This window comes from Notamacropus eugenii, chromosome 4 (assembly GCF_028372415.1).
Source record: "Notamacropus eugenii isolate mMacEug1 chromosome 4, mMacEug1.pri_v2, whole genome shotgun sequence".
NCBI lineage: Eukaryota > Metazoa > Chordata > Mammalia > Diprotodontia > Macropodidae > Notamacropus > Notamacropus eugenii.
Window position 1 is genome coordinate 33,095,859 of NC_092875.1, and position 23,947 is coordinate 33,119,805.

The following is a 23,947-nucleotide window of genomic DNA, read 5'->3' on the forward strand; positions in this document are numbered from 1 at the left end:
TTAGAGGCAGCTAGGTGGTGCAGAGGATAGTGCCAGGCCTGGATCCAGAAAGACCTGAGTTCAAATTTAGCCTCATATACTTACTAGCCATGTGACTCTGGGCAAGTCCCTTAATATCAATTCACCTCAGTTTACTCAACTGTAAAATGGAGGTACTAATAGTACCTATTTCCGAAGACTGGCATGAAGATCAAATGAAATAATGTTTGTGAAGGGCTTAGCACAGTGCCTGGCATATAGTAGACTCTTAAATGTTTCTTCTTGCCCCTCCTCCAAAGAAACCTTATAACAAAATCTAGTTGAGTTTGTATTCAGATCTCTCTCTCTCTCTCTCTCTCTCTCTCTCTCTCTCTCTCTCTCTCTCTCTCTCTCTCCTTCCCTCCCTTCTTCCTCCCTCTCCTCTCTTCCCCTCTCTCTGTCTGTCTCTGTCTCTCCCTCCCTCCCCCCATCTCCAGCTCTCTTTCTCTCTCTCTTGAATTGCAAGTAAAAAAATGTTGAATAGCTACTGTGTCTCTGAATTTCTGATTCAAGTACCTCAATGACTTCCTCTGACTCACTGAGCCATGCCTTCTCACTAGATACTCCAGTCATAGCTTTTTGAAGATGAAGATGGGAGTGGGGAGGGTCTAGAAAAACCACAGGTCTGTACAACTTCTCTTTCCCTCTAAGGTCTCTGTCACCATCTTGCCAGTGAATTGGACCTGAAATTGCTCTATTTTCCTCGGAACTGAACCTGGGGTTTCTTTTATTCCCCCACCTAAACTTGTTCCAGCTAGGATACTGGCTCCTCCTTGGAGTGGCAGCATCTGGTTTTTGTTGTTTATTTGGGAGGCAATCAGGGCTAAGTGACTTAGCCAGAGTCATACAGCTAGTAAGTGCCTGGGGCTAGATTTGAACTCAGGTCCTCCTGACTCCAGAACTGGTGCCCTGGCCACTGACCCACCTGGTTGCTCAAGCATCTGGATTCTAAGAGGTCCTCCTCCCAGATGCTCCAAGGGGGCATTCCAGGAGAATGTTTCTCCCTCGGAATGTTCCATCAGGATGTTCTGTGTGGGCATTCTAGGAGGGTGCTCTGATTTTCCTGAGAACATTCCTCTCAGACTTTCTGTATTAATTATATTCTAATTATTCATTATAATCATAGATTGAGTATCGGAAGGAAGCTAGGAGACCATCCAGCCTGATTCTCTCATTTTACAAATGAGGAAATGGAGACCAAAGGAAATTAGGTGCCTTGTTCCTTATTACAGAGGTAGTGAGGAACAGATATAGGATTTGAATTCAGGTCCTCCAACTCCAAAATCCAATACCACATCCACTGTAGCATGCTACCCAAATGAGGACTTTCTTTTGCCTCTGTTTCCCCATGCTTACCACAGTTCCTGGCACACAATAGGTGCTTAATAAAGGCTGGTTGATGATCTGACTGAAAATAGGCTGCTATCACCCTTCAGTTCCAAAGATGAAGGGGAGGGAGGTTGTTACTGATTTCTAGAGGCAAGAAGCCCCAGATACTCCCTCCAGTATCTCATACCAATGACCTATTTATTTACATGTTGACACTACCACTAGAATGTAAGATTCTTGAGGGCAGGGACTTGGTTCTTCTTCTTGGCATCATCAACGATTAACATAATGCCTGGAATACAGTCAGTGCTTAATAAATAATTACTGATTGATTGACTCAGTCATAGAATCTCAGAAGCGGAAGGGATCGCAAAGGTTATCTTGTCCAACCCATATCTGCCCTACCACAACAGGTCTTTTTTCAAAGACATCCAGTGAAAAGGAGGGGGGGACTGATCACCTCCCTAAGTGGCCCGTTTGATTTTTACATGGCTCAGATTGTTAGAAAAGTTTTCCTATCAAGCCAACATTTATATTTTTGCAACCTCCATCCACTACAGACTAAGTTATGGTATAGATTATCAATACCAATGTTGGATGAAAGAAGGAAGGATATGGGTATGGGTCAAAGAGACAACTTCTGCAGCCTGGAGCAACTGAGGCTGCCAAGAGCCAGTAGCTGGGGCAGCTGTCCTCTGTGGCCAAATCCAAGGCAAACAATCCCTCTTTTACGTGACTGCCTCTCACGTCTTTGAAAAAAGCCACCACGTTTGTCCTTCCTCCCTGCCCCACCCTTCTAGCCTTTTCTTTTCTAGGTTAAATAAATGGTCCTTATATGGCAAAGACATGAGGCCCTTCATCATTCTGGTCATCCATCTGGACGCTGTCCATCACCTTTGCCAGTTTCTGTGGTTCTGACCTGTTCTCAGAGCATGGTTGGCAATGACACCAATCTGGGCCATCCCTACCTCAAGGGATGAGCCATCTGGTTTATGCTGGGACACTGTACCCCAGAGTGGGCCCTGGCTAGTGTTTTTGTAGACTGTGAAGAGAACAAAGCTAACCACATGACTCTGACTGGACACACATCCCCGTGATGGGCTCCTTTCCTCCCAGTGGAAGCCAGTTCTAACCCACAGCAATTCTATTCATTCCTGACACCTCCTTCCCCTCCAAGCTTTGTGGGTCTCCAATTACAAAGACAGATGCCAAGCCTCAAGGACAGATGCATTTGAATCTCAACTCTGCCACTTATATGTGAGACTTTGGCCAAGTCGTTTTCTCTCTGTGGGCCTCAGTTTATGCATCTGTAAAGTGGATGGCCTAGAGTGGGCACTTTCAGGTTATCTCCTAGTTCTATAGGCCTAAACTCCTAAGATCTCATGCCCATGGTTTTGTCCCTCCTTCCTGGTGTGGCTTTAGGTAAACCAGTTTTTCTCTTTGTGACTCAGGTCTCTCATCTGTAAAATGAGGGACTGGTTGCATCAGACAGGGGACTCCTCGCAGCTTGTTGCTTGTCAAACATCAGTGTGTTCCCAAGAGCTTGGTAACAGTGGCAAAGGCAGGGGTCTTATTCCCACTGTACAGTAGGAGTGACTAAGAGAAGAGGTGAATTTCCTCTTATCATACAGCTAATTTGTGTTCGAACTGACCCCAGGGATGTGGGCTCTGGATCTGTTAGCGACATGTATCTTGCTGCAAGGGTTTTCCCAATCATCCCTGTAACCTTACCATGATTGCTTAGGCTCTGAAATCCTATCACTATGTCATGTCTGAAGCTTGCTCTGTCCCACTGTTAACCTGTCTGCTGCCCCCATCATTGGTCCTTAGGCTCATGCTGCTGTTCAGAGCCAATTAATTCCTTCCTATTGACATGCTGTCTCTGGTGCCTGGATGAGAATCAGCACCCCCTCCCCTTTCCCCTCTTGAACCTTGGGGCAGGATTTCCCACGGCTAGAACCTCTAGCAGGTGCAAAGAAAAAGGGGCAGGAAGTACCTCTCATCTGGTTGACGGATCTGGTTTAACCTTGTGGTAACTTGGGGGTGGGAGATGAACTCTTGTGGCGTGGAAGGGAAGAGAGGGGAAATGAAGGCTGCTGAGAACTGACTGCCCCCTCCACCCCACTTGGTTCATCACTTAGTTCTGCTTAGTTGTTCACAGCTTCCTCCCTATACAGCTGTCTGGGCTCAGGACCGGGGAATCCAACAACCCGGGAAAAGTTGGAGTCATCAGTGAGATGCCATGACCCCTTCCTCTCCACTCACAGCAACACACACTCACACTGGTGGAATGTTGGATTTTTTTTTTTTTTTCAGCCCTTTCACATCGTTCCCTTCCTGTATCAAATTCCATGAAGCTAAGAGGAGGTTCCTGGGAGTGTTAAGAGTTGGAACCAAGTTGAAGGTCTCAGAATCACAGCAGCTCAGTCCTGGAAGAAACCTCAGACATTGTCTAGGTCAACCTACACCTAAATAGGTCTGGTCCCCTCAGAAGCACCCTTGACAAGAGCTTTAGGCCCTTCATCATCTTGGTCCACCGCCCTTTTGGGTGCCTTCCAGTTTGACCATAAGCCTTCTGACTGCAGCAGAATGCAGTGGGATTACTACCTCCCCATCTCTGCAAAATATACTCTCAAAGCCACTATATCACATTACAGGCTCGGGCAGCTAGGTGGTGCAACAGATAAGAGTGCTGGAGTCAGGAAGACCTGAATTTAAATCTAACTTCTCAGATACTTACTAGTTACATAGCCCATGGGGGAGTCTTAACCTCTGTCTTCTTCACTTTTTTCACCTGTAAATGGGGATAATAATAGCACCTACCTCCCCCTAAGGTTGCTATGAGGATCAAATGAAATAATGTTTATACGTAAAGTGCTTTTGCAAACCTTAAAGTATTCTATACATACTAAAGGTTATTAGTGAGTTTATATTCCATTAAAATGCTCAGATCTTTTTTGAACTAACTGCTGTCCAGTCATACTTTTCTGACCTCGTATTCGCAAAGTTTCTTCCTTGACCAAAATGAAGGTGATTTTCCAAAGGAACCTGACTCACCAGTGGTCATTAGCCTTCAGTCCTGACCCCTAGGTTTTTCATAGCACCATGATTCCTGATAGAATGTAAGCGCCTCAAGGCCAGACACTGTTTCAGTCTGCCTTTTATGCTCAGTGCCTAGCACACCATAATGGATTAATAAATGATTGTTGGTTGATTGGTTCCCCTGTCACAGGATTAAGAATGTGGAGGTGGAAGAGGTTTTAGAATTTATAAAATTGTTAGCAACACAATAACTTACTTAACTTTTGCTGTCTCTCACAAGAGCTTAGCTGGAAGGGACCTCCCATATCATTTGGTCCACACCTCTCATTTTAAAGACAAAGAAACTGAGGCTCTGAGAGTGGAAATGATTTACCCATGATTACATGGGCAGTGAGTGACAGAGAGGGAATTTGAATCTAGACCCTCTGATCCCCAATCCAGGCATCTTTCCATATATTCTTTCAGATCTGAAGAAGCATCTTATGTGGAAGGGATGGAGGACCATGGGAAAGTCTGGGCTTCATCAAAGGACTTCTTCATTCCTATGGATCTGTTTTGGTCTTTCCCTTCTCCCCTCCCAGAAGACTATGGGAAATGAGTCTGGGAAAGAGTGAGGTCTCTACATGGTTGGGAGGTAGAGGAAAAGTCCAGTCAGGTGCTTGCTTCCTTCCAAAACAAAGATAAGTAACCCTCCCTCAAACACAGACACATACATTCTCCTCCCTCCACCATAAATCTTGCTTTTCCCTTTTAAATCCCTCCCAAAATACCTCATGCTTCCCCCTGCACACTATAAATCATTCTTCTTTCCACCTAACCCTCAATGTAATGGAAACTCTGAGTCTGTTTCCTCCTCCCCAGCAACATCTGGTGTCAGAAACTCTGAGGATTGACCCCTTTTTACACACAGTTGGGTTTTTCTCACTTACCTCTTGGCCTCCCACTCCAGACTTCCCCCATCCTCCAGAAGAGCAACTGTCAGACATACCCTTCTCTATTCTTCCCTTCCCTAGATGAAATGGAGGGACCCATAAAGATGCCTGAGAGCTAGAAAGGACCTCAGAAGCCACCTAGTGCAACCTGAGATGGTGGGGAGGGGGAAGGCAGTAAGAATTTATATAGCACCAACTATGTACCAGACACTGTGGTTTACAACATCTCTGGGACGTAGGTGCTAGTATTATGCCCATTTTGCCACCACAGAAACAGAGGCAGGCAGAGGTTAAGTGACTTGCCCAGGATCAAATACCCAATCAGTATCTGAGGCTGGATTTGAGCCACCTAGCTGCCTGATTCCTCTTTACAATATCCCCAACATGTGTTTATTGAATCTTTGTCCTATGACCACCCAAAAGTAGCCCTTCTCAAAGAGTCAAAAGACTCTTAACTGTTGGAAACCTCTCTGAAAAGTTTAACCCGTGCTCCCATGGCAATACTACCGACGGTTGTCATTTACCTACTTGAAGGTTTACAAAGCCCTTTGTACCCATTATTTCATTTAATAAAGAGATAATTGTCATGTATTAATAACTATCACATGTCATCACAATGCCCTGTGAGGTGGGTGCCCCCATTTTACAGATGAGGAAGTTGAGGATTACTAATATTAAGTGCCTTACCTAGGCTGACACAGTAAGTATCATAGAAGGGATCTGCACCCAGGTACTCCTGACTCCAAGTCTGCTCCATGTTACCTCCTAGATCTAATGTCCTCCAGCTGACCTCCGATAGGTCCCTACCACTCTCTAGGCCTCAACTATGTTTTGTTTTTGGTCTACTCCCTGTGGCCCTCAGCCCCCCCCAGCAAATGATTTAGGTCAGATGCCAGGGAAAGATTCCTGCCATGTGTTCTTGAGGGAGGTCATGGAATCTCTTTGTGTTCAAAAAGCTTTGGGTGAGGTTTATTAGGTTAGGTCAGGATGAGTCTGGTGTGGTGTGGTTTGAGTGGGGGAAGGGAGGAGAGGGTTTGGTTTTTTTAAGGCTCTTGTGTACTGAAGAGACTGTAAGTGTATGATGAGAAAGGTGTCTGGGAAGGAGAGAGAGCGAGAGAGCAGGAGAGGGAGACAGAGAGGGAAAGGGAGGGGGAGAAAGAGGGAGGGAGATGGAGATGAAGAGGGAGAGGGAGGGAGGGAGACAGAGATGGAGAGGGAAACAGAGAGAGGTGGAGCGAGCGATGGGAAGAGAGAGGATAGGGAAATGAATGAAAAGAATGGGAAAACAAATGAGAGGAAAGGGAGGGAGATGTGGAGAGATGGGAAGAGTCAGAGGGGAGGAGAGAGAAAATACAAAGACAGAAAGAGACACAAAGAATCAGAGGACTGTCCATGGGAAAGACATGGAGAGACATGGGAAAAGACAGAAAAAAATGAGAAAAAAGGAGGATCAAGGAGAGACAATCAATCAATGAGAGAGAAAGAATGACTCAGAAAGAAGAGATAGAGGGACAAAGAGATGGCGAGTCAGACAGGGAGAAACCCAGCTAGACAAAGGGACATATGGAGAGAGTGGGAGAGCAGGAAGAAGCGAAGAGCCATGGAGAGGGTTTCATTGCCAGGAGTGGGGCTGCCCCCTCCCAAGGGCCTCTATAGACACTTGCCTCTGCAGTGCACCTGGGCTCTTGTTGCCAAGGCAACTGGAAACCTTGGCCTTTGGGAGACAGCGCTTTCTGCGCATGTCACCTCATTCCCTATCCCCAGTGTCAGACACTGCCTCTCCCCCTCTCCAGCCCTCAGATATTTATAGCTGCTTAGGAGTTGGGGGCTCAGTCACTAGGTTGCATATATGGGGGCTGAGATGTTTGCTCCCTGAGCTGGGGAAAAGATGCTAGATACTCTGTAGTCTCTCCAGGCCAGGGCCAGGCTAGGTCTGCTCTTTTTTCGGACTCCAGCTCTCCTACTTTATCCTTCCCAGGCTTACAGAACCCCTCAATTCCCACCCACTACACATAGCAGCCTCCTTGTCCTAGACCTTTGGGTCTGAAGGGAGAATAAGGGAGACACATGTTCTGGGAGGGGGGAATAACAAACTTCTTGCCACCTGTAGGATGCACCCCCTCCCCTCACCCCAGCTCTCAAGGACCATGCCTAGCCATGGCAGAAAGATCTCATGGAGATCTTTGATTTTCCTAGTTATGTGATCCTGGGCAAGTCACTTAATATCTGATTGCCTTGGTTTCTTCTTCTGTAAAATCAATTAATAAATTGCTTCAGGACCCACCTCTCCACAGGCGGAAGCAGAGCATACAAGATCAGGGATACCTGGGTTCCCTAACAAGGCAGAAAAGAAATTTGGTTCTGGGCAACACACAAGAATTAGCATAAAGTTTACACAATGCTTTACAGTTCTTATCTCATTTGAGCTCTCCAGTTACCAGGTGCTATCATCATCCTCATTTTACAGATGAGGATACCAAGGCAATCAGAAGTTAAGTGACTCACACAAGATCTCAGGAGGAAGCATCTGAGGCTGGATTTGAACTCAGGTCTTCTTCACTCCAGATCTAGCACTTTATTGAATAGGCTCCTCAGTTTCTTTATGTATTTTAGGGAGATCACTCATAAATTGGGTAGAGGGTGAAGACAGTGAAGGGCCCTTCCCTCACAGCACAGAAAGATCAGCTGAAGGGGCTGGGGATGCTTAGCCTGGAGGCAAGAAGACTGGGTTGGGGAAAGGGGAGCATTAGAGCTGTCTTCATCCAAGGACTGGATGGATTGTCCCCCTGAAGAGGAATACGCTGTATCCTGCTTTGTCTCCAAAGACATAAACCAGGAGAAATGGTGGATCTTGTCAGGAAAAGCTTCCTCACAAACTGAGAGCCAGCCATTTCACAGTTGAATAGGAATTGGTGGCCTTTTCCTCCCTGGAGGAGGCTAGAGGACCCCTTCTTGGCTATGTTATACTGGGGATTGCTTTTGTATAGGAGTAGGATTGGATGGTCACCCAGGTCACAGGCATTCTTTGATTCTGGGCTTCTTATTCTGGTCCTCAGCTCAAACACAATCTCTTCCAGCTCTCCACCTTCCCCTCACCTCCTAGTGCCTCCTGACATTGCTTTGTATTTTATATACTTACGTTGTATATAGTTATTCGCACACTGCTGTATATGGAGTTTCCCACCGAGGGCAGGGACTCACTTCAGTATTTGCATCCTCAGTGCCTGGCACATAGTAGGTTCTTAATAAATACCTGCAGATTATTCATACCATTGCCCTGCTCCAGACCCTATAAAGACACCCTATTGTCTGCCACATCCAATCCAAAGAGAGGGCTGGACGGGGTGGCAGAAGGACCCAAATGCTCCAGCCTTACTAGCTGTGTGACCTTGGGCCACTTACTTAGCTGCCCTCAGTCTCCGTCTCATCTGCCAAATGAGGATAATAATACCATCTACCTGCCAGAGGATCAAAAGTTAGCATATGTGAAGGGATTTGCAAACCTTAAAGGGCGCTAGATATCTTTATCATCGTCATCGTCATCTGTGTCTGACTTTCAGAGTCTTCCATGCAATGGACATGGCCTCAGGAGACCTGGTCCAAGTCCCTAGCTCCTCACTTGTGTGACCCTGTGCAAGTCCTTTCTCTAAGCCTCAGTTATCTTCCTTGTGGGAAGATGTGGGGAAACTATGATTTGTCCTATCCCCCTTGTCAGCTCCCTGAGGGCAGGGACTGTCTCAGTTTCTATCAATCAATCTAGCTATCACCTATTTCTATCTCGATATGTCATCTATTTCTATCTCTCATCCACTTCTACCTCTATCATCTATTTCTATCTCTTTCTGTCAATCCCTCTAATTAGTTATCATCCATTTCCATATCCCTCTACCTGTATCAATCATCTACCTATCATTTACTTCTATCTTCATCAATAATCTTATCTTCTTTCTTTTTCTGGAGGCAATCAGGATTAAGTGACTTGCCTTGGATCACACAGCTAGTAGGGGTCAGAGGCAAGATTTGAACTCAGGTCCTCCTGACTCCAGGTTGGTGCTTTATCCACTGTGCCATCTAGCTGCCCCCAATAATCCATCAATCATCTATTTTTCTCTCTTGATCATCTATCCACTATTTCTATTTCTTCATCATTTATATATCCTCTATTTCATCATCTATTTCTCTCTATATATTTCTGTCATCTTTTCAATCATATATAATCATCTATTTCTATCCCTCAATCATCTATCAACTATTTCCATTTCTTTATCATTTATATATCCTCTATTTCTATCTCCATCACCAATTTCTCTATCAATCTATATATTACTATCATCTTTTCAATTGTATATAATCATCTATTTCCATCTCTTTATCATGTGTTTCTATATCTAACATCTATTTCTACCATCCATTTCTATCTCTATCATCTATTTCTCTAGATATCTACCACTCATCTCTCTCTGTTTCCCTTCTTCCCCTTATCTGTCTGCGTCAGACACAGAGCTGTTGTGAGAAAAAGGCCTCACTGTTAGTCAGCGTGGCTGCCCAAAGATATTTTCCCTTCCTCTGCCTTTACCCTTCTTCCTCTCAACCTCTGTGTCTTCTTCCTCCTCCTGTTTCTCTCTTTTCTTCTCTCCCTTTTCCTGCCAGGGACAGTGATTAATGAGACTAGCTTTGGCTGGTGAAACTTAAGATCCCTGGGGAGCCTGGCTTGCTAACTGGCAGCAGCTGGAGCACAAGCTGCTCCAGCCTGCCCCCTCCTTCTATATCTGGGCACTGGGCACCAAGAACCCTGTGGGGTGGAGGTCCTTCACCCCACTCCGTCTTCACCAAGCCCTGGGGACTCAGATTACTCTGACTGACTTAGTGGGGCGGGTCCTAGAGGTCTCTAGATCCTATAAGAAAGGATAGAAATTGCAGCCATTATGACTATTTTGGGGGGCTAGAGATTGGCCCTATGATTTCACTGGTACAGGAGATTCCTGGATGAGGAAATTCCCTCCACCAATGCAGGTTGGCACCTTCTCTGTGACTTACCGTCTTGGTGAGTTGTCTAAGTCACGAAGGGCTTAAGTGACTTGCCCAGGGTTACATAGCTAGTATGTGTTAAAGGTAGGGGCTTGAATCCCCTATTTCTGTCTCCACTCTATCATCCTGCTCCTCACAGTTATTATTATCAGGGAGAATGGTGTGGCTTTCACTAAAGTTCTCTTCCCATACCTAATTGTAGGGGTGACCTTGGGGTCTTGAAGGTTGTGCCAACTGAGTGCTAGTAGTGGTAGGGACCACTAGGCTTGGAAGACTTGGAGGACAGGATGGTTGATGTTGGCTATCAGAGGACCAGGCTGGCTAAATCACTAGATTGGCTGGGGTAGGGGAGAGGGGCAAGATTTTCTGTCTTTGTTCATCTCTCTTATCCATTCATTGGATCTGGACACATTTCCCAAGCTTGGCATCCAATGCAGACAGTTCTGAAAGTGGTCTAAAAGTAATGTGAATCTACTCCCTCATGGTCCCAGAGCCCTGCTCTTTTGAGGCTCAGCTCAGCAGCCACCACCTCCACCACACAGCCTTCTCTGATAGCCTCCCAGCTGAAAGACACTGTCTCCTGTCTTACATTTTCCTTGATGTGGCTCTCCCCAGAGGCATGACAGTAAAGTAGGAAAAGAGACCTGTGCCTCTTCAATCAAAGCAAGGTGGCTCAGGTCCTGTCTCTGATGCTCACTAGTTGGATCATCTTAGACAATTCCCCCCTTTCTCTGGGCCTCAGTTTCCTCATCTGTGAACTGGGGGGGAGTTTAAGTCCCTGTTGTGCTACTTTTGTGTGTGTGTGTGTGTGTGTGTGTGTGTGTGTGAGAGAGAGAGAGAGAGAGAGAGAGAGAGAGAGAGAGAGAGAGAGAGAGAGAGAGAGAGAGAGAGAGAGAGAGAGAGAGAGAGAGAGAGAGAGAGAAGGAAGAGACAGAGAGGGAGGAAAGAGGAAGGGAGAAAGACAGAGAGAAGGAGACAGAGAGAAGGAAGAGAGACAGACAGACAGACAGACCAACCTTAGGCAAATCCATAATCTCCTAGGGCTCAGTTTCTTCATTTATAAAAGTTAGGGGAAAAGATCACTTCTGAGATCTTTTTCCATTCTAGGCCGATGACCTCATGACCTCTCTGGACCTCAGCTTCTGCTTGCGATTGTGCAAGATGCTTTATAAGGTTCCCCTCAAGTTCTAAATCCTATGAAACCTCTTTCCACTGTTCCTTCACATGGACATCACATAATCTTTTGAGTCTCAGTTTCCTCAACTGATAAAATTAGAGAGTTGGTCTATAGGACCACTGAGATACTTTCCAGTTCTAGAATCATCTTGTTAGGACCTGGGACCAAATTCTGCCTCAGAAACTTATTAGGTGCATGCTCTTGGACTGCCCTGGGCCTCAGTTTCATCACCTGTACAATGACTAGTGGCCTGTGGGATCCTTTCTAGGCCTGAATTCTTTGGTCTAAAGCCCTTGCACTTGTGCCAGGTTGGTGTCCTCCACAGAGCATTTCAGAGATGACCCTGTGATGGCAGGTGTGCTCCCCTCCCCCATCCCTCTCACCCCAGGCTCCTCGGAGATATCCCATCTTACCCAGGTGGAACAGATGCCCTGGTACTCAGGACGGCCACACGCTGAGTCCCCGGCCGGTTCAAATTGTTTTGTCTGGTGAGCTGGGCACCACCAGGAGCGCTCTGGCTCCGAGAAAAGTTGCCCCCTGGAGCCCCACCAGGTGACCGCGCGGGCTCCACCTTGGCCGCCCCTCCCGCGGGGCCAGTACCCCCAGCCCACAGTGTGGTCCCGGTCCCATTGAAGGTGTTACTCTGGCGCACAGGCAACGTGCCCGTGCCTGCGCCATTGCCCGAGGCTTGGTACATCTTCCTCCGCTGGGAGGCAAGGATGGCATTAGAAGCAGCCCGGGTACTGTTGACTAGCAGGCACTGCTGGCAAGAACACGGCTGGCCCGAGTTGGCGCCCACCGGCCAGGACTGGGACTTGGGGATGGAGCCGATGGTCAGCGGGTAGGCAAGGTCCATGCGCCGCCTCACCCGCCTCTTCCTCTGGGTCTGCCGGTTCATCTGAGACATGCTGTTGAAATAAATCACGTAGCCAAAGCCCAGCGAGGAAAGGTCCAGCCACGGATGCTGCTTCTCATAGGCGTTCTGGATGGTGATGCAGATGTCCATGTCGTATGGCGTCCACGAGCCTCCATCATTCTCCCATTCCCACACGATGCCCTTCCCGGGTGCTGAGGACGGGTCATAAAAGTTCCTTCGGACCGGCCGCATCGTCCCTGCCGGGAAAAGGAGGCAGAGCAGTGAGCCGGACCCAAGCCCCTTCCTCCCTCTATCAAATATCAATGAGGTGTTTCCTATGGCAGTGGAACTGGAAGGTCTGGGCAAGCCATTCACTCCTCATTTGTAAAAAGGAGGGAGCTGGACCCCTGGGTGACCTCTACCCTTCAAGTTCTACATCTATTATCCTACGATCTAAATGGGTAGCTAGGGGGCGCTGCCACCCAGAGTTGGGAAGAATAAATCCAGCCCCAGACACCCCATACTAGCTCGGTGACCTTGGTCCAGTCATTTAACTTTACAGTCTGTAAAGTGGGCGTAGTAAGAGTACCTATCTCCCAGGGTTGCAATGAGGATAATATTTGTAAAGCAAAGTCCTTTAGAAATGTTAAAGCAAGGTAAATGCTTGTTACCTTAAAACCTATTATCTAGGTTCCATCTCTGGCTTCAATTTTCTCATCTATAAATAACAGTTGGACTAGAAGGCTTCTGGGTACATGGGAATGAAAGGAGACAAAAGATCTGGGTTCAAACCCTGCTTGTACCACTTACTAACTGAAACATTAGTCAAAATGTGGAAATACGTTTAACATGATTATATATGTCTAACTGAGACCAGAGTGCTGGCTGTCTTGGGGAGCAGGGAGAGGAGAGAGGGAGGGAGAAAAATTTGGAACTCAAAATTTTACAAAAGTGACTGCTGAAAACTATTCTTTATATGTAATTGGAAAAAATAAGATACTACTAAGGAAAAAAGGGAAACAGTTAAGTCATTTATCTGGGCCTCAGTTTTCTCATCTATAAAAGGAGAGGGTTCTAGGTCCATTCCAGTCCTAAATGTAGGATCCTGTGGTCTAAATCTATGATATCCTATGTGTCTCTGACCTACACAGATCCCATAGAACTCTGCCTTCCATCCAGGAGGTCACTCCAGGGGGACGATGGGATGGACAGAAGGAAATAATTATGAGGGAAGGCACTAAAATTAAGGGGAGTTGGGAAAGGCAAGTCAGGCAGGCTAGTGGTCAGAGTGAAGGAGAGAGAGCATTCCAGGTATAGGGGATGGCCAGAGAGAATGCCAAGGTTGAGAGATGGAGTGTTTTCCAACCCTCTCACATTACAGATCAAAACTCTGAGGTCCAGAGAAGGAAGTAAACTCACTCAGGTGACACACAATTATTACATGACAGAATCAGGGTTTGAGTCAGGGTCTGATGATTCTGGTGCTAGATCCAGGAGTCTTCCCACTACATTATATACACTGCCTGCTGGGAATGGGGTGTGGGGCACCCCAACCTCACATGTCTCCAGGGGTCCATTAGCAATCTCAACTGAATATTTCCTGTATCCAGCACCATGACAGGCACTACGGGAGATCAGAGATGTATGGGACCCAGTTCTTATGATCAGACAGTATACAATCTAGCTAAGAGACAACATGCTCATAGGAAGCAGAGAACCAAAGAAAAACTGTGGCATTCTTAATGAGGAGGGCAGAGAACAAAGAAATATCAGTGTGGGTTTTACAAAGAGCCCCAGAGCATCATAGCTAGAAGGCGCCCGAGAGACAATCGGACCCAACCCTCTCATTTGATAGAGAAGATGAGGCAGGGAAGGCGCAGAGCAGTTATTGGCCCAAGACCAGACAGTCACACAGAATCTGTGTCTCCATGAGCCCCTGGTCTCCTTCCCAGACCAATGCTCTCCTTACCATGACTCTAACAGAATATCTGAGTGTAATGGAGAGAAGGCTAGATTTAGATGGATTTTAGAAGACTTGAAATAGGAATCCTAGCTCAGGCTCTTATTAACTGGGTGCCCTTGGAAAGTTGTTTCAGTTCTCTGGGTCTCTGTTCTCTCTGGGGTGAAATGAGAGGACTGGGTTAGATCCCCTTCAGCTCTGGATTTATGACCTCCTTGGGTCACATTTTCCTCCTCTGTAAAATGGGATGGTTAGATAAAATGGCTTCTGAGATGTCCTCTAAACCTAGATCCATGAGCTTATGATCAGCCTTGTGACCTGGGATTGATCACTCATTTACTGTCTTCCCACTCCTGCACATGATTCATATTAATCTTCCTAAAGTATAGACTTGACGATTTCATCCCCCATTCAATAAATCCCAATGGCTTTCTATTATTTCCAGAATTAAATATAAAATCCCCTGGCTTTCAAAGCCCTTCACAAACTGGCTCCCTCCCATCTTCTCAGTCTACTTCCGCCTTACTCCTTGATATTTCACTCTGCTGATACTGGCCTCTGGGATGTTTCTCAGACAAGACACTCCATCTTCTTACTGTGAGCATTTTCCATCGCTGTCTATCTTCAGTACCTGGAATACTCTCCCTCCTTATCTTTACTAGCCGACTTCCCTGGCTTCCTTCAAATCTCAGCTAAAAATTCCATCTTCTATGAGAAGCCTTTGGGCAAGTAGGTGATGCAGTGAAGTAAGGGAGACTCATCTTCCCAAGTTCAAATCTAGCCTCAGACATGTATTAACCATGTGACCCTGGGCAAGTCACTTAATCCTGTCTGCCTCAGTTTCCTCATCTGTAAAATGAGCTGAAGAAGGAAATGTCAAACCACTACAGCATATTTGCCAAGAAAACTCCAAATGGGGTCACAAAAGTAAGATGTAACTGTAATGACTGATTAACAAAAGAATGAGAAGCCTTTCCTGATTCCCCTTCACGCCAGGGGATGAAGGATTCTCCCTATTGATGATCTCCAATTTATCCTGCAGATATCTTGTTTGTACATAGTTGTTTTCATGTTGTCTCTCAGGCTGTTCCTTACTCAGGAGCTGTCTTTTGCCTCTCTGTATCCCCAGGAGTTAGCCTGGTGTCCAGCACAAAGTTGGCACTTAATAAATACTTATTGACTGACTTCCTTTCTTACATTTGTTCATTCATTCACTCATTCATGGACATTCATTAAGTACCTATAGAATTGTGTGCAGAGCATTGACTGTATGAGGCACTGACAGAGAGAAAAAACAAGGTTTAGGAAAGACAAGATTCCTTCCCTTAGAGAGCTTAAGGTCTAGTAGGGGCTTAAGACACCCAATACAAGTAGCTTCACACAAATTCCCAAGTTTTTAGAGAGGTAGAAACAAAGTGCTGTGTTGGGTCAAATAGGGAGGATGTTAGTAACCAAGGGGACCAGGATGGGCTCCATGGATGAGCTGGTCTTTGAGTACTGACTTCAAGGACAGCTAGGATTTTCAAGAAGCAAAATTATTTTAGACTGGTGTGTGTATGTGTGTGTGTGTGTGTGTGTGTGTGTGTGTGTGATATGAGATAAAGTTGGAAAGGAAGGGTGATGCCTTGTTCTGGAGAGTACCAAATGCCAAGCAGAGGAATATGTACTTTACCTAGGAAGAAATCAAGTTGAGGGCTTTTCCACATGTTAGAAAAGTTAGTTTGACCTTTTTAGTCTGCAGACAGATTACCAAGTAGGACAATGTATTAAACAGGAAAGTATTGAAATAGTGGGAATGGGTGGTAATGGTTGTGTTTGTCCTTCATTATCGAAGAGGACCATGACATCAGGGAAATGATGACATGACTTGCAGCTGACTTTGATTTGAGTGAGAGCAAGGCCACCAGCCCCACTTTCTGCTCCAGAGCCATCTGGATCCAGTGACCAGATATGCATCAGGATGACTGGAGATGGCCCAGAATGCAATGGGAGTCCCTTGCCCTTTTTAGGCTAAGACCTTTTCAGGTACTCACTTAAAGTGAGGTAATGCCCATTCAGGGAATAGAAGAAGTGAGTTAAGGGTTGACCCCTTTAATTAAAAAGAAAACAAAACCAAAAATCAAGCTGGAAGAAGAAGATCCTCAGGGTTGCCCTTCCAAAGAGAAAAAGTTACCATTGACATTCACTGTAAATTCACTCAAAGCTAGAAGGGCCCAGTATACAGCCATTAAGTGGAGCTTGGCCAGGGACCCATTGTGGTCGAATGTATGAGCTTCAGAGTGAACTGGAGAGGGGAAGGAAAGAAGAAAAGAAGGAAGGAAGGAAGGATGGAAGGAAAGAAGGAAGGAAGGAAGGAAGGAGGAAAGTAATCTAGGCAGTAAACCCCAAGTTAACTGGAAATTTAGGGTGGTAATGAAGACTGGCACAGAGGAGGGTCAGTGGGGATGAAGGGAAGGGGAGAGAAGTGAGAATGTGAAAGAGGTAGAATTGTCAAGTGGGTCAAATCCCATCTCTTGCACTTACTACCTGTGAGACCTTGGGCAAATCACTTCCCCTCAATTTCCTTCTCCCTAAAAATGAGAGGGCTGGACTTACATGGTGTTTTAGGTCCCTTTGACTTGTGGAACAAAGAATTTATGAACCTATGATGAGATGTGAGAGGTGAGGGGAAAGGTTTCAAATAAGAGAGAGACAAACTAAGTCTACTAGTCCAGTCCAGTGGACTGAGTCATTCATTGTCACCTGGCACAGGCTAGGAATTGATGGTGAAGTGAGGGAGGAGGGGAATCTTCAGGATGGGATGCTGCTCTGACTCAGTGACCCATTCCAGGGAGGTGGGGATAGAGTCACAGGGAGAAGAGCACCAAAATCTAGCTGGGTCTGACCCTTTTTAGCACCAAACATTCTGCAGAAACCTCTGCCTTACTTGGAGAAAGCCAGGGGAGCTGGGTAGGTCAGCACCGTCCAGCACAGGCAAGCTGCTGAGTTCCTGTTGGTCACTGCTCTATTTACAAGGGTATTGATTTTTCTGCCTGTTTTCTGGTAGTTATTAAGACTTGGTCCCTGGAGCCCTTTTGAAATGAGATTGAAATCTCTAGAGTGGGGCCTTTGGGAGTGGAGTAATTAGGGAGACTGTCCTTCTAGGGCAGGTTACCCCACACCCCTCAATCTTCCAGTTCTTGTCTCCACCTCCTTGGCAATTTCCCACAGCTTCCCTCCAGTGCAGAATGGCTCCTAACTCTAGTGCAAGACTAGGGCAGTGATATCCTGGAATCAGCAAGAGGAATAGCCCAGAAACCCTCCTACTCCAACACCCACCCCACATCACCTGGAGGCCAACTCTGAACTGCAGAACACAGGGATGCCTGAGCTGGGAGTGCAGCCAGTATGCTGAATGACAGGGGGACTTACCATCAGATTGTGAGCTCCTTCAGGATAGGGTCTGTTATTTGCCTTTCTTTGGATCCTTGGTGTTTAGCACATCACTTAGTTTATAGTAGGTGCTTGATAAATGCTTATTGACTGCCTAGACGGTGATCTCTACCTGTGCCTTTGGCTTCTGTATTTCCTAAGGAGAATTTCAGGTAAAAATATCTCTCCTGACTTAAGAGGATCAGAGATTTGTTGGTGTGGTTTGATCATTGTTCAGTTGTATCCAACTCTTCATGACCCCACTGGGGGTTTTCTTGGCAAAGATACTGGAGTGGTTCACCATTTCCTTCTCCAGCTCATTTTACAGATGAGGAAACTGAGGCAAACATGGTTAAGTGACTTGCCCAGGGTCACACAACTAGTAACCATATGAGGCCACATTTGACCTTGGGAGATGAGTCTTCCTGATGCCAGGTCTGGCACTCTATCCACCATGTCACCTAGCTTTTAACAATTAGAGCTCTCCAAAAGTGGAATGAGCTTCCTCAAGAAGTAGTCATATCAAATGAGATAATATCTGTACAATGCTTACTTAGCCACCTAGCTAATCTTTTCAGAGATTTAGAGTTATCTAAAATTCAGATTTCCATCATACAGAAAAAGCTGACTTCCAGAATGTCTTTTCTAAGGCTGGCAAGAAACAGTTTATAAAGGAGTGTTATACCTTGACATCTTCCTAGCAGAAACACATATTGAATCCAAGACTTAGGTACCAGTTCATCTATTTTATGGGTGAGGAAACAGAGGCAGGTAGAGGTTGATTGACTTGGCCAAGGTCACACAGGGAGTTGATATGTACTTTCAGGACAGGTATGACTTGGGCCTGGGAGCCAGGAGACCTGAGTGTTATTCTCAGGTCTGCCACTGATTCACTGTGTGACACGAGGCTAAGTCATAAAAGTCTCTGGGCCTCTTTCTTCATCTCATAGGCGGTTGGGTGATGCAGTGGATAGGACACAGGACCTGGAGTCAGGAATCATAACAAAAGCTAAATTTAAATAAGACAGGACTTACTATGTGGTAGGTCCTGTGCTAAATGATCTACAATTAATATTTCATTTGATCATTACCACAACCCTGGGAGGGAGGTGCTATTAGTATCCCCAGTTCACACATGAGGAAATGGAGGCAAGCGGACGTTAAGTGACTTGCCCAGGGTCTCACAGCTAGTAAGCATCTGAGCCTGGATTTGAAAAAGAATGATAATAGCTAGCATTTATCCAGTGTTTACTATGTGCCAAGCACTTTGCTAAATACTTTATAATTACCATTTCATTTGATCCTCACAACTCTGGGGAGTGGGTGCTGTTACTTATCCTAATTTTACATAAGAGGAAACTGAGGCAAACAGAAGTTAAATGACTTGCTCAGGGTCACAAAGCTCATAAATATCTGAGGCCAAATTTGAACTCAAGTCTTTCCGATTTCAGGATCAGAGCCCCTGAGTTCAAATTCAATTTCAGACCTTGGGCAAGTCATTTAACCTCTGCCTGCCTCAGTTTCTTCCTATGTAAAATGTGGATAATAATAGCCTCTATTTCCCATGGGTATTCTAAGGATCAAATGAGAATCATATTTGTAAAGCACTTTGCAAATCTTGAACTCATTTATAAACGCTATAAAATGCTATATGTATAAATGCATATAAATGCTAATACAATATATCATATATTATAATAAAATATAATACAATATTATATGTATGCATATATATGGATATAACACACTATCATTATAGCCCTCTCTCACAGCACCCATCCCTCAGAGACTTGGACTCAAGTTGCTAAGAAGATCAAATGAAATGATGTATGGGAAGGATTTTGTAAAATGTAAAGCGTTACAGAAATGCTAATTATTACTGGTTATTTTTGTTGTTCATTAGTCCTACTGTAGTCTGCTCTGGTGAGACAAATATGGAATCTCATGTTCAATCTGGGGACTCACGCTTTAGGAAGGAGGTTAATAAGTGGGTCAGAAATGGCCAGAGGAGGTCAGCCAGGATGGCAACGAAGGACCTTGAGTTTCGGGCCAGTGAGGGAGGAGGTGAGGCTACAAATCCAGAAGAGACTCAGGGAGGACAAAAAGCTGTCTTCAAATATTTAAAGAGTGTGGGGGAGGGACTGAACTAGCTCTACTTGGCTCCAGAACAAGGAGTAGTGGGTGGAACACTCGAGGAGGCAGATTTAGGCTTGATGTCTGGAAAAACTTCCTATTAGAGTAATCTCAATTTGGAAAGGTTTGGCTGGAAGGGAGTGGGCTCCCTTGATTGGATGTCTTCAAGCAAAGACCATTTGTCAGGTTTTGTATAGAGGGGAATCTTTGGTCATGTCTAAGTAGGACTGGGCGGCCATTGAGGTCTGAGATTCTGGGTTCTGATGATTTCGTAATCACAGTGGGCAGGGGCCTGGGTAGGCCTTCCACCATTACTGGTTCATTTATTTCCCACCGGGATGCTTCCCCTGGTTCCACACTGCGCCATCCTGGTCACCTGCCAGATCTGCCCCCCATCCACCATCTAGGTGAGTTTCCTCATTTGTCACATGGGAGGGGTAATAATAGCACCACCTCCCTCATGGTGACTTCTGTGAATTTATAATTCATAAACCTTAAATCGTTATAGAAATGGGGCAGCTGGGTGGGTCAGTGGATAGAGTGCTGAGTCTGGAGTTAGGCTGATTTCTTTATGAGTTAAAATCCAGCCTTTGCATTTGCTTGTTAGGCGTGTGACCTTAAGCAACTCATTTAACCTTGTTTGCCTCAGTTTCCTCACCTGTAAAATGAGCTGGAGAAGGAAATGGAAAACCACTCCAATATCTTTACCAAGAAAACCCCCAAAGGGGCCACAAAGAGTCCGATATGACTGAAACAAGTGAACAACAACATTTATTAGTGGTTCTTCATGGCCACCTTCCCTCTTAGCTTCTTACAAAGGAGTTCAAATTGCCCCCTCTCTATTTTGCTTCCTCTTACCTCCCTTTTAGTGGGGGGCCCTGAAGAGCAACAGCTGTGACCTCCTTCCCCACCTCTCCAACCTCGGCCCTCATCTCTGGGGTGGAGGGAAATGACTTCAGTGTGTGGGTGGGAGAGTCATGAGGAAAGGGGCCACCGCTGGCTGACCAAAGGGGCCCCCACCGGAAAGGGAGTCGGGCCAAGGCCCAAGAGGGGAAGGTGGTCATGGGACATCCTGTCGGGCTTAGGGGAAAAACATGAAGGCAACAGCTACTGCAGAGAGTTATAAAAGCAAGGTCATGTGTTTGTACATGTAGCCTGGAATGACCCCACAGAAAGACCTCCCCTGCTCAGAACTTTGGGAAGAACAACAGGTCATCAGAGGCCTGGACCCAGGGTCCCCAAGTGACCATAATTACTGCAAGAAACAAGGCTTGGCCAACCCCAATCCTTCCTAAGCACCATTAAATCTGTTATCGAAGACTCAAAGGATCTTAGAATTGGCATGGACCTCAATGGCCACTGAATCCAATTCTCACTTGAACAGGAATACCCTCCTTAACATATGCAATAGGTGGTCATCCAGTCTCCTCACGGAGACCTCCAGTGAGGGGGAGCCTTTGACCTCCTGAGGCATCCAACTCTACTCCTGAATATCTCTCACTGGTAAGTTTTTTCTGATGTGAAACTTAGACTCCTTACAACATCCACCCATAGTTCCAACCTCTAGGGCCACAGAGAGCAAGGAGAATCCCTCTTTGGGTCAACAACAGTTCTCATTATCTCCTCTCTTTTCCAGGAAAAAAGATCCTCAAATTCCTTTTGTCTTTCTATGGTACGATCTTTAGGCCCTTTGCTATACTGGTTGCTTTCTACTCATTGATCTCTAGCTTATCAATTTTCTTTCTAAGCTGTGGTGCTCAGAGCTGAGCACAATACTCCAAGTATGGTCTGATCAGGGCAGAGTGTGATGGGTCTCTCAATATAACCGCAGATCAAGTCAGTTTCTTTAGCAGCCATATCACACTGTTCATAAGATCAATGAGCCAGAGCTTTGTCCAATCCCTTATTTTTACAGATGAGGAAACTGAGGCCCAGAGAGGTTAAGAGATTTGCTCAAGGTCAGGAAGATAGTAAGTGACAGAGGTGTGGTTTGAATCCAGGTGTTCTGAGGCCAAGGGCATTGACCTTTCCACTGTATCCTTCCTGAAAATAGGTAGCCTTAAATGTTCCATATTGGCCTGATCATGAGCACAGGGGCAGTCATTAAACCAGAAGAATTCTGAGAATTCTGAGGACCTTTCCATCTCTGGTGTTCTACGAGTCTGAAGAATGACTCTCCAAAGGTAGAATCACAGGAATTGTGGCTGGCCAGGAGGGGAGATATTTTGAGAATGGGAAGAGAGAGATTATACTCTATAGGTGACCAATCCTGGCTTAAGAAGGCCAGTTTAAAAATAGGGCATTTAGGGCTATTCAGTCTCAATTCCCCCATTTTAATGATGAAGAAACTGACATCCAGAGAGGTTCAGAGATTTACCCACAGTCACACAAATAGATGTCATCTGCCTACAAATCAAGGGCTCTTTCTCCCAGAGCCAGGCTCCCCAGCTCTTGTGCCCTAACATCTGATTTCCTCTTTCTCCTTCCCATTGCTTCCCATCACCCATTTCTGTGGTGGTGACTGACTCCAAGATTCATCCCATTGCCTACCTTAACTCCTCTTGCTTTGAGAAGACAGATATCAGAGACAGAGTGGGAGGTTCCTGGAGCTTTCTTTTTCTATTTTCCTCTTCCTTCCTTCCTTCTTTCTTTCTCTTTCTTTCTTCCTTTTTCTTTCTTTCCTTTTTTCTTTCTTTCCTTCCTTCCTTCTCTCCCTTCTTTCCTTCTCTCTTTCCTTCCTTCCTTTATTTCTTTCTTCCTCCCTCCCTCCCTTCCTTCCTTCCTTCCTTCCTTCCTTCCTTCCTTCCTTCCTTCCTTCCTTCCCTCCTTCCTTCCCTCCTTCCTTCCTTCATTCCTTCTTTCCTTCATTCCTTCTTTCCTTCATTCCTTTCTTTTTCCCTCCTGAGCCTTCTAAGACTCTCTGGATCCTGGCTACTCTGGTCTTTGGTTCTGGAGGCCCCAGGACAGTCTTGTTCAATTCACCTTCAGGCCCTTCACTACCCTGGTCGTACATTGTCTGTCCCCATCAGAAACCAGGAAATGGTTTTTGTTTTTTTTATTTCTTTATTTTTGTTTCATTGGTAATTAGCACAGATTCTGGCATGTAGTAAACACTTACTGATTTACTGGAGAGATTGCTGGGATTGCAGTCCCAGGATCTGGCATAGAATTTGACCTCTGTTATTTACCCTTGGGCAAGTCACTGCACTTTCATGGGACTCGCTTTACTCATCTGCATTCAGGAGGCTGTGTTTGGCCATCTCTAATTGGATGTTTCATAAGCATCTCAAGCTCAACATGTCCAAAATAAACCTCCCTGTCTTTCCCCCCAACTTTCCTGTTAATGTTCAGGGCACCATCATCGTCCCAGTCAGTCACCTAGGCTAGAAAGCTAGGGGTCATGCTCAGCTTCTCACTCTCTACCTTCACGTTGCCTGTCCCTCAGGCCTGGAATGCTCTCCCTCATCCTCATTGCTTCCTCTGAATTTCTCTGGCTTCCTTCCAGACTCAGCTCAAATTCCTAGGGAGGCAGTACAATGGATAGAGCTTTGTGCTTGGAGTCAGGAAGATCTATGTCCAAATCTGGTCTCAGACACTTACTGGCTGTGTGACCTTGGGCAAGTCACTTCACTTGTTTGCCCTAGTTTCCTCATCTGTAAAATGGGGATAATCACAGTACTTACCTCCCAGGATTATTGTGACAACCAAATGAGATAATATTTGTAAACATAGTAAACATAATTGTTATTCAGTCGTGTCTGACTCTTCATGACACCATTTGGGGTTTTCTTGGCAAAGATGCTGGAGTGGTTTGTCATTTCCTTATCCAGCTCATTGTACAGATGGGAAAACTAAGGCATACAGGGTTAAGTGACTTGCTCAGGGTCACCCAGCTAGTAAGTGTCTGAGGCCAGATTTGAACTCATTCTGGGGCTCTAACCACTGAGCCATCTAGCTGCATCCATAGCAAGCACTAGAGAAAGTTATTATTATTCCACAGTCTTCAGGAAACTCCTCTGCCTCAGCTAATGCCTTCCTGCTACTGATTATCTCCAATGTTA

General features: G+C 45.7%; 1 protein-coding gene across 2 annotated transcripts in view; it reads right to left on the reverse strand.

Annotated features, from left to right (window-relative positions):
• DTX1 (deltex E3 ubiquitin ligase 1) overlaps window positions 1-23,947 on the reverse strand; it is a 62,236-nt gene that overhangs the window by 14,027 nt on the left and 24,262 nt on the right. For both annotated transcript variants that reach the window (XM_072600396.1, XM_072600397.1), the window contains exon 3: window positions 11,940-12,639. In XM_072600396.1, the coding sequence (XP_072456497.1) occupies window positions 11,940-12,639 (700 nt within the window). The remainder of the gene's footprint in view (window positions 1-11,939; window positions 12,640-23,947) is intronic.